General features: G+C 58.1%; 2 protein-coding genes across 7 annotated transcripts; one reads left to right on the top strand and one right to left on the bottom strand.

The window, feature by feature from the left end:
* The first annotated feature begins 32 nt into the window (after nucleotides 1-32).
* MEPCE (methylphosphate capping enzyme) lies at nucleotides 33-5,802 on the top strand. 5 transcript variants are annotated; one of them, XM_025379602.1, is made up of 5 exons: nucleotides 33-551; nucleotides 2,672-3,331; nucleotides 4,595-4,813; nucleotides 4,941-5,067; nucleotides 5,188-5,802. In XM_025379602.1, exons 2-5 carry the CDS (start codon nucleotides 3,068-3,070, stop codon nucleotides 5,238-5,240), a joined length of 663 nt encoding a protein of 220 aa, XP_025235387.1. In that variant the 5' UTR covers nucleotides 33-551; nucleotides 2,672-3,067; the 3' UTR covers nucleotides 5,241-5,802. The 5 variants fall into 5 exon arrangements, with proteins under 5 accessions (XP_025235387.1, XP_025235386.1, XP_025235385.1 ...); XM_025379601.1 differs by having other exon boundaries at nucleotides 33-686; XM_025379600.1 differs by having other exon boundaries at nucleotides 33-686; nucleotides 2,257-3,331.
* Nucleotides 5,803-7,349: 1,547 nt separating this feature from the next.
* On the bottom strand, nucleotides 7,350-8,640 carry PPP1R35 (protein phosphatase 1 regulatory subunit 35). Of its 2 annotated transcripts, XM_025379809.1 has the most exons (4): nucleotides 8,217-8,640; nucleotides 7,924-8,140; nucleotides 7,707-7,843; nucleotides 7,355-7,609 (listed from the first exon to the last, which is right to left on the bottom strand). In XM_025379809.1, the coding sequence occupies exons 1-4, from the start codon at nucleotides 8,445-8,447 to the stop codon at nucleotides 7,436-7,438; spliced, it is 759 nt and encodes a 252-aa protein (XP_025235594.1). In that variant the 5' UTR covers nucleotides 8,448-8,640; the 3' UTR covers nucleotides 7,355-7,435. The 2 variants fall into 2 exon arrangements, with proteins under 2 accessions (XP_025235595.1, XP_025235594.1); XM_025379810.1 differs by lacking the exon at nucleotides 7,707-7,843 and having other exon boundaries at nucleotides 7,350-7,609.
* Nucleotides 8,641-9,658: the final 1,018 nt, after the last annotated feature.

Here is a 9,658-nt window from a genome sequence, read left to right as displayed (position 1 = left end):
CCGCCATCTTTCACCCGAAAGTCCCGGGAAAACTACAAATCCCAGAATCCTCTTTGGTGTCACATATTTTTAGGCGGCGGCCGCAGCGCCTGATTGTTCTTGAAGCACATCTTACTAACTTTTCTCTGTTTCAGACTGCCTTTTCCTCCCTCTTTCCGTTCCCTGATTCCTCCTCTTCCTGCTGGTCTCCTTCACGCCCTCATTTTAGGATTTTATTTGAGACTTTCCGGGACCCCACTGTCACCCCTGTCACCCGCTCCTCGGCCCAGCACTCCGCTGGCAGGAAGACCAGGCTGCGAATCTCCCCGGGAAAACGGCGTAGATTCGCTTCTTCCTCATTGGCCGAAGCGGGGGGGGGGGGCCCAGCGCGGACCGAACCCCCGTCCCCGCCCACACTCTCTGGTATATAAGTCGGCGCGGCGCCGCGGCGGGCGTTTGGGGAGGCCCGTGAGCTGACGGGCCAGTGAGCGGGCGTCGGGAATGGGCGGAGGCGTTGGGGTCCGGGCCGTGGGTGTGGAGGCTGAGAGGAAGGCGTGGTGTGGCGTCTCCAGGTGATTGCGATTGGGGGAAGGCAGAGGAACCAGAGAACGACTCAGCCGTTTCGGGGGAAGAGGAAGTTGGACAACACCGGCTGTTTTAGTGCTTTTTCTTTTTCCCCAATTCAGCAGAGAATATTTTCGAGGGGGGTGAGTTATAATGACCTATCGCGTTTTACTGAGCCCAGTTCCACTCCTGCCCTTCCTCGGCTTTGTAGGGTCTCTCTGCTCCTTCGGAAGCGCTTCTAAGAAGATGGGCAGAGGGGGGAGGTGTGCTACCAACAGCTCATGAATAATTCATGAGCACCGCCCTTCGTCGGGAAGCCCTGCCCCTCCGGATCGCGCTGACGCACGCTGCGTTTACCAAACTTAAGGAAGCGACGTCACAGGCCCTACCCCTAAGACGGGAGGCGGGGCGCCACCTCCAGCACGTGCTGCCTGTACCCGCGCAAGCCCGAAAGGGTGTGCGCAGGCGCTGCCCACTAGGGGGAGGAAGGAGGCGGGGTGGGGAGGTTGTTGGATTTAGAGCCGGGTGGAGACCGCTGAGACTCATTCCTCAGGAACAAGGGTCGGGTGTCAAGGAGACTTTTTCACACCAGGTCCCGTCCCCGCCTACGGTGGGTGGGATCGCGCGGCAGAGACAAAGGAGATCAGTAGGGCCGGACCTAGCTGCGCAGGGAAGTAGGGTGTCAGTTTGGGGTGGTGGGCTTTTGCGGGGGCTGTGTGGGGGGTTATATTTAAACTCCCAGAGCCGTTAAGTTGGTTCGTACTCCGATGCGCGCGCAACCAGGGTGGTGGCGGAGTGCGCATGCGTGGTTCCGGGGCGAAGGGAACGCGCGCTTGCCGTGCGCGCTCGCGGCGGGGTGGTAGTGGCGGAGGAGAAAGGGGTCGGCGCACGCGCGGTTGAGTGCTCGAGTAGTTCGGGTCTCGCGGGCATCTTGTTTTGGTCTCGCGGGCCAGTGGGGCGCACTTCGCGGGGAGGCGCTTGGGCGCGAGACTAGGCGAGAAGAGCAGAGCTGCGCGCGCACTCGGGAAAGGGGGGGAAGGGAGCAGGGTCCAGGCAGGGGGGGTTAAGCCCCCTGATCCCCCTCGTTACCCCGACTGGGACGGAATAAGGGGAGGAAATGATCGAGATGGCGGCGGAGAAGGAGCCGTTTCTGGTGCCGGCCCCGCCGCCGCCGCTCAAAGATGAGTCGGGCGGAGGGGGCGGCCCCACTGTGCCACCGCACCAAGAGGCCGCCTCTGGGGAGCTGTGCGGCGGGACGGAGCGTGGTCCGGGTCCTTGCGCGCCGTCTGCGGGGTCCCCGGCCGCTGGGGTCGGTCGAGAGAGCCCCGGGGCCGCGGCCATCCCCCCCGGTGGTCCCCAGGCGCAGCAGCACCGAGGAGGCGGCCCCCAGGCGCAGTCGCACGGGGAGGCCCGCCTGTCGGATCCCCCGGGGCGAGCCGCTCCCCCGGACGTGGGGGAGGAGCGCCGGGGAGGGGGCGGGACAGAGCTGGGTCCCCCTGCTCCTCCTCGACCCCGCAATGGCTATCAGCCCCACCGGCCACCTGGGGGGGGCGGGGGCAAGAGGAGAAATAGCTGTAATGTAGGGGGAGGTGGGGGAGGCTTCAAACATCCGGCCTTCAAGAGGCGCAGGCGGGTGAATTCGGACTGTGACTCTGTGTTACCCTCCAACTTCCTCCTGGGGGGCAATATCTTTGATCCCCTGAACCTGAATAGCCTCCTGGATGAGGAAGTGAGCCGCGCCCTCAACGCAGAGACCCCTAAGTCATCCCCCCTTCCAGCCAAAGGGCGAGATCCAGTGGAGATCCTCATCCCCAAAGATATTACTGACCCGCTCAGTCTCAATACTTGCACTGATGAGGGCCATGTAGTTCTTGCTTCGCCACTCAAGACTGGTCGGAAGCGGCATAGACACCGGGGACAGCACCACCAGCAGCAGCAGGCAGCCGGAGGGAGTGAGAGCCACCCCGTGCTGCCCACAGCCCCTCTCACCCCCTCACTCCACGGGGAGGGCGCCTCACAGCAGCCGCGGCACAGAGGCCAGAACCGGGATGCCCCCCAACCCTATGAACTCAACACAGCCATCAACTGCAGGGATGAAGTGGTGTCTCCGCTTCCATCTGCTCTACAGGGTCCCTCAGGCTCCCTATCAGCCCCTCCAGCTGCCTCAGTTACCTCTGCACCCCCATCTTCCTCCTCCCGACATCGCAAACGTCGCAGGACTTCCAGCAAGTCGGAGGCAGGGGCTAGGGGTGGAGGCCAGGGTTCCAAGGAAAAGGGCCGAGGGAGTTGGGGAGGCCGTCACCACCACCACCACCCACTGCCTGCTGCAGGCTTCAAAAAGCAACAGCGCAAGTTCCAGTATGGGAATTACTGCAAATACTATGGGTACCGCAATCCTTCCTGTGAGGATGGGCGCCTTCGGGTGTTGAAGCCTGAGTGGTTTCGGGGCCGGGACGTCCTAGATCTGGGCTGCAATGTGGGCCATCTGACCCTGAGCATTGCCTGCAAGTGGGGCCCGTCCCGCATGGTGGGCTTGGATATAGATTCCCGGCTCATCCATTCTGCCCGTCAGAACATCCGACACTACCTTTCCGAGGAGCTGCGTCTCCCACCCCAGACTGTGGAAGGGGACCCAGGGGCAGAGGGTGAGGAAGGGACCACCACCGTTCGAAAGAGGAGCTGCTTCCCAGCCTCGCTGACTGCCAGCCGGGGTCCCATCGCTGCCCCCCAAGTGCCCTTGGATGGAGCGGACACATCAGTCTTCCCCAACAATGTTGTCTTCGTCACGGTAAGAGGGTCCAGAGGCTCTTGGAATAGGGGTCAGGTGTGAAGATGAGATTAAACGGGAATGTGGCAGGGAAGGTTATGACCCAGTTCCTCAAAAGAGGGGTCTGGGTTGGCAAGTGAGAGTCTCTGCTGGGCGTCTCTCCCCTCTTATAACCTGAAAAGGTGGGGTCCTCCCCTCTTATAACCTGGAAAGGTGGGGTCTCTACCTTGGGGCATTGACCCTGGAGTCCTTTCTCATGACTGCAAGGATCTCCAAGATAAAGGAAGACTCTCTTTTTTTTTGCAGTGCTCTGGGCTTGGCCTATAATCCACACTGGTCCACCTTCCCTTCCCTTGAAGGCTGCTGCTCACTAGGGAATTCGATCCAGGTGGAACTTGGTCCTCAGATTGACTGAAGGAGCCTGAGAATGGGGGTCGGGCATGGAATGTCTTCTAGGGAGATTAGGGTAGCAGCAGACTAATATTGGCGTTTCTGCCCTTTGATAGCCACCTTGCTCCCATCAGCGGCTTTTGTTTTTCTAGACAGTTTGTTGAAGAGTGTCAGGAACCCAAGTGACTTGGCTGTAGATCCTCTCCACATTGACCCTAGATAATGGGAGAGGGAAGAACCAGAAACTCCTCTGCAGAGAGGAGAGCCCCATGCCCCACGGAGTCCCCTGACCCCACACAGCTCCCCAGAGAACTCTCCAGTTAGGCCGCCTGCTGGGATCTTTGGCATTGCATTGGGTTAAGCCTTGAAGAATGGTCTTTTTAGAGGGTTGTGATGAGCTTATCTTCTAGAAAAGGCTTTCTAAAGGATGTGGCTCTTCATTTCTCTCAGAGAAAGGAAAGAATAGGCGTGAAACTTTGCCAGCCCCAACTGCAGGGAAGGAACCACAGGTCTGCCTTTGAAACCTGGGTTGGTTACCCTTGCAAAACCTGCAGTCACTCCACTTAATGTCTGTGGGTGAGAATAAGCACAGGATATGGTCCTGGGACCCCAGCTATAGAAGACCTCATGGATAATTTGCAACATTTAAAATTACTCCGGCTCCCTCAACATTTTTGGCTTACCATCAGTAGGAAGAAGCAGAGGCAGGAAGGTGTAGAGGAGAAAACAAAACTCAAAGAGGGCAGGCACCTTTTGGGAGTTAGTCTGAGAAGAACGTGGCCATGGGCTAAAGTGAGGCGGCAGGACTCCATCGGCCTCAGAGCAGGTTGCCTGGGAGCAGGGGTTCTTCGATTCCCTCCGTTGACCTCACTGCCTGCTGATACTTGCCCTCAGGGTAATTATGTGCTGGATCGAGATGACCTGGTGGAGGCCCAAACACCTGAGTATGATGTGGTGCTCTGCCTCAGCCTCACCAAGTGGGTGCATCTGAACTGGGGAGATGAGGGCCTGAAGCGCATGTTTCGCCGAATCTACCGGCACCTACGCCCTGGAGGCATCCTGGTCCTAGAGCCCCAACCCTGGTCGTCGTATGGCAAGAGAAAGACCCTTACGGTGAGTTGGGTGTGGAGGGAATAATCCTTCCTTTGGTTGAGGCAAGAAAAGACCCTGAGGTGGGCATCGCCCTTGGCCAGGGGAGGTGGCAGTGTGTTGAAGTGTGGTCCCTTGCCTCTCTCCTTAGGAAACAATCTACAAGAACTACTACCGAATCCAACTGAAGCCAGAGCAGTTCAGTTCCTACCTGACATCCCCAGACGTGGGCTTCTCCAGCTATGAGCTTGTGGCCACACCCCACAACACCTCTAAAGGTAAGGCTGGTTTATTTTGTCCGGGAGGCTGGTCCTGGCTAAAAGAGTGCAGACCCCCGTGGGGATTCTTGAGGTGCTGCCAACCCCTTCTGATCACTCCCTCTCCCCTCCTCCCCTCAGGCTTCCAGCGTCCTGTGTACCTGTTCCACAAGGCCCGATCCCCCAGCCACTAAGTGGCCCCCTGAACAGAAAGTGTGAAGAGGATGCCCTTGCTGCTCCCAAGGACCTGGGGGAAGAGGAAAGTGTCCCAGGGTCTTTCCTGACTCCAAAAATAGTTTCCTTTCTTGGATCTGCAAAGAAAGCTTTTCTTCCATCGCTGCCTCAGCCTCCTCCCTACGCCTCTGGCACCTGTGCAGCAAGGCTGGCTGTGCTGGAGTCACCATCATCTTCCTCTCCCCCAGCCTCCCAGGCTGGATGGCATGGACTGTTTGCTGACCTGTTCTCTTAGGGCATGGGAGGTGGGAGGATATCAAATTCTCTAGCCCTTTCCTCCTATTCTCCCAAGGAGAGAGATTCCCATTTCTCCTCGGCTGTTGTCCCTAGCTCTTGTCCCTAGCTGCATTTCAGTGGACCATGGATAGATGGACTGAGGGTTCGAGGGGGAAGCCTGGCAGGGAGGCACGCAGGTACTGTGAAAATCCTTCTCTCTCCTCCCCCAGTGGGAGAGGGGGTTGGGTTTTGAATGTGAGAACAGCACAATAAACTTGATGTCTAGGGCAGTGGCCCCCACACCTGTGTTGGGTGCGATCTAGCTGGTGGGGGATGGGTGGTGCCTCCCACCAGAACTTGTGTTGTTTCTCTCTACTGTTTGAAGGAAGACAAGTTTTTCAGTGGTTGGGTTGATTGTTCAACACTAAAGTCCACACGCAAGTGTACAGAAGCCTAGTTAGGAAAAGGTGTGTAATGCAAATTTTGGTGTGGAACTTGGAGTCTGCCTTCCCTCCCCAGAAAAACCCTGTACGGGCTTCGGGCAGAAGGCTAACTTTTCAGTTTTTGTTTTTCTGAGATGGAGATTCGTTCTGTCGACAGGCTGGAGAGCAGTGGTGTGATCTCGGCTTACTGCAACCTCCACCTCCCTGGTTCAAGTGATTCTCCTGTCTCAGCCTCCCAAGTAGCTGGGATTACAGGCACGCGCCACCATGCCCAGCTAATTTTTTGTATTTTTAGTAGACACGGGGTTTCACCATGTTGACTAGTCTGGTCTCAAAACTCCTGACCTCAGGTGATCCACCCGCCTCAGCCTCCCAAAGTGCTAGGATTATAGGCGCCAGCCACTGCACCCAGCCAGAAAGCTAACTTGTAAAGAGTTGGCGGTGGAGGCAGGCAAAAGTGCTTTGGATCAAATGCTCAGGGACAGACCAGCACCTTTTTTGTGCTGTGGAATGAGACAGGCAATTAACAACATGAAGCTCTTCGGGGGCTTGTTAGGTGTTACTGGAACTTCGAACATACTGAGTATTCAGGTCAGGTGTAAACAGGATGGGCAAGGCTCTTCAAGGTAAAAAGCAAGGAGATAATTTCATTAACTCAGTGCAAACAGATGGCTTGCAAGCTCCTTGAGACAGGTAATCAGGGAAGGCCTCCGTGAAGTGTGATAGGCTGGGCCCTGCATTTTGGGAGATCAGAATAAGTGATGAGGCCCGGCGCGGTGGCTCATGCCTGTAATCCCAACACTTTGGGAGGCCGAGGCGGGTGGATCACCTGAGGTCGCGAGTTCAAGACCAGCCTGACCAACATGGAGAAACCCCCGTCTCTACTAAAAATACAAAATTAGAGGCGGGCGGATCACCTGAGGTCGCGAGTACCAGACCAGCCTGACCAACATGGAGAAACCCCGTCTCTTACTAAAAATAGAAAATTAGCTGTGCATGGTGGCCCATGCCTATAATCCTAGCTACTAGGGAGGCTGAGGCAGGAGAATTGCTTGAACCTGGGACGCGGAGGTTGCGGTGAGCCAAGATCGTGCCATCCATTGCACTCCAGCCTGGGCAACAAGAGTGAAACTCCGCCTCAAAAAAAAAAAAAAAAAATGATGAAGAGAACAATCGCTGCGTGATCAAAAACAGGCAGTAGCTGTGGCTGGAGTCAGAGAGAGGCAGGTAAGGTTGCGAACGGAGGAAGTATCTAAGTAAACCTCTAATGTGGACGGTGTTTTCCACTTGCCACGACTCTCCCAAGTTCCAAAAAGGCCCCCAAACTCGACTTCCAGGCAGCTTCCAACCTGAGGCTAAGTGGATAACCCCCAGAGAGCTTTTAACCCCATTTTAGGCCTCCAAGAAGAGTCCCATTTATTAGCAAAATTAGTTTATTCTAACAAATAGTTTAACAGAAAAATACGAACTAGCCCTCCAGGGATCTTTGGGGTCTACTACGCTTCCCATCGCCTCAGTGTCCGGTGCATGAGGAAGGTGTCCTCTGAAGGGCGGGGCCGGAGTTGAAGCCGGAGAGGGGACAGACCGTCCAGGGTCAGGTGTGGAGATTCATAAAATAGTGTTTCTGGGTCACACAAGATGGTCATGTCTGGCCCCGGCCCAGGTGGCGCCTGCTGGGAGGTGGGGCCCAAAGCAAGGTTACACTCTAGGAGGAAGAATCCGGGTAAGGGGGTACATGGAGGAAGCCCCACGCCCAGACCCCATCACCTTTGGGGGCGGGGCTCGAGCCTGTGGCGGCAGGAGAGCCAATTTCTCCCTGAGCGCAGCGTGCAGAACCTGTTCCTCCGGCACCTGCAGGCTCACCAGGTCCCGGAAGAGCCGCTTGGAGCGCGGCACGTTCAGCCCTGAGAGCGCAGCGGGGGCGGAGGTGAGTGGCGCCCCTCGCTCCGACTCCCGCGCGCAGCCGGCCGCCCGCCCCCCTCACCCTCGGACACGCTCTCCTCCAGGCCGCAGCGGATCTGGAACGACTTTCTTAGCTGTTCCTCCACGGCCTTCGCGGCATCAAAGTGGCTCCCGGCTGTGGCCCGCAGCTCCAGGCCCAAGGCCAGGCTGCTCTGCAGCACGGGCATCTCCAGCTCCTGCGGCACCGCAGGCTGCGGCTTGGACCGCACCGGGGAGGGCGGCGTCAGGCGGAAACGGACCTGGGAGCAGAGGGCAGTGGGGTGACTAGGTGGGCGCGAGGCCGTCGCAGACCGGGGGCCAGCCTCCCACGCTCACCTGCCGTCGCTGCCGAGCCGCGCCCCGATGCTCCCCCCGCCCCTTCCGCCGCCCGGGGCTGCCGTGACGCGGCTCAGGGCTGTCGGGCCGCGGGCTCAGGCTCAAGTCCAGGCCGGGCTCGGGCAGTGGGGCTCGGGGTTCCGGGGCTCGGGGCTCCGGGGGTGGTCCCGAGACCGCCGCGGCATCTTCCCCGTCCGCCAACTCCAGCTCTGACTCTCCACAGCCCATCATCTTTGGAGGTGTCTCGAGGGTGCGGAGATGCGGGGGGGTCGCAGGCGGTCCAAGGGTCAGGGGACACAGCCTCAAAACCTCCTCATTTTCCCCGCCCCTCCTAGACGCCGCTACCGGAAACCGTTAACCCTTTCCTTCGGGGGCGGAGTCAGCAGCTCCAACCACCCTATTGGCGCTCCCAGGCGTCATTTCCCTCGTCCCGCCCCCAGGTTCCCGGCGGGCTTCCGCACTCACAGCCTTGGCACCACTCCCAAGCCGAATTGTTGGACGCACTCACAGCCTTGGCACCACCCCTAAGCCGAAGTGTTTTTGAGGTGTTTTGGGAACGGTTGAAGCCTTACGGGTCCTCATCAGGGCCACTCCTCCTCTTGAAAACTCTGCTATGGCTGAGTTGCCCAGAGGAATCTTAGTCCGGCTAGTGCTGCGATGCCCAGTGCCCAGTGTGTCAGTCCTCATTCCTGGGGCGCCAAATGGGGCAGCATTTTTTTTTTTTTTTTTTAGACTGAGCCTCTCTCTGTAGTCCGGGCTGGAGTGCAGGGGCGCGATTTCGGCTCACTGCAACCTCCGCCTCCCAGGTTCAAGAGATTCTCCTGCTTCAGCCTCCTGAGTAGCTGGGATTACAGGCGCGCGCCACCACGCCCGGCTAATTTTTGTATTTTTAGTAGAGACGGGGTTTCACCATGTTGGTCAGGCTGGTGTCGAACTCCTCGTGATCCGCCCACCTCGGCCTCCCAAAGTGCTGGGATTACAGGCGTGAGCCACCGCGCCTGGCAGCTTTAAGGTAACCGTCCAGTGTGCCCTGACCTCCTCACTCGGACCTCCACAGCATTTCCGGTGTTCCGTTGCCTCCAAACTTGGACCAGAGCTTCCCTGTATGAGTGCGGGCGGGGGTCCCCGACCCTACCCCGGACTCCGTCCTGGAACACAGCAACTCTTGCAGCTTTTTGTGACTACTTTTACTTTCGAGAGTTCCCTGAAATATTAATTTGTATAAAAAGTAGATACCTGGAACGGGTGCGGTGGCGCATTCCTGCAATTCCAATTCTTTGGGAGGCCGAGTCGGGAAGATCGCTTGAAACCCTGAGTTGGCCGGGCGCGGTGGCTCAAGCCTGTAATCCCAGCACTTTGGGAGGCCGAGATGGGCGGATCACGAGGTCAGGAGATCGAGACCATCCTGGCTAACACGGTGAAACCCCGTCTCTACTAAGAAA

The sequence above is a fragment of the Theropithecus gelada genome, chromosome 3 (assembly GCF_003255815.1).
Source record: "Theropithecus gelada isolate Dixy chromosome 3, Tgel_1.0, whole genome shotgun sequence".
Taxonomy (NCBI): Eukaryota; Metazoa; Chordata; class Mammalia; order Primates; family Cercopithecidae; genus Theropithecus; species Theropithecus gelada.
The sequence above is the reverse complement of the archived record's forward strand: the minus strand, read 5'-3'. Positions and strand labels throughout refer to the sequence as shown.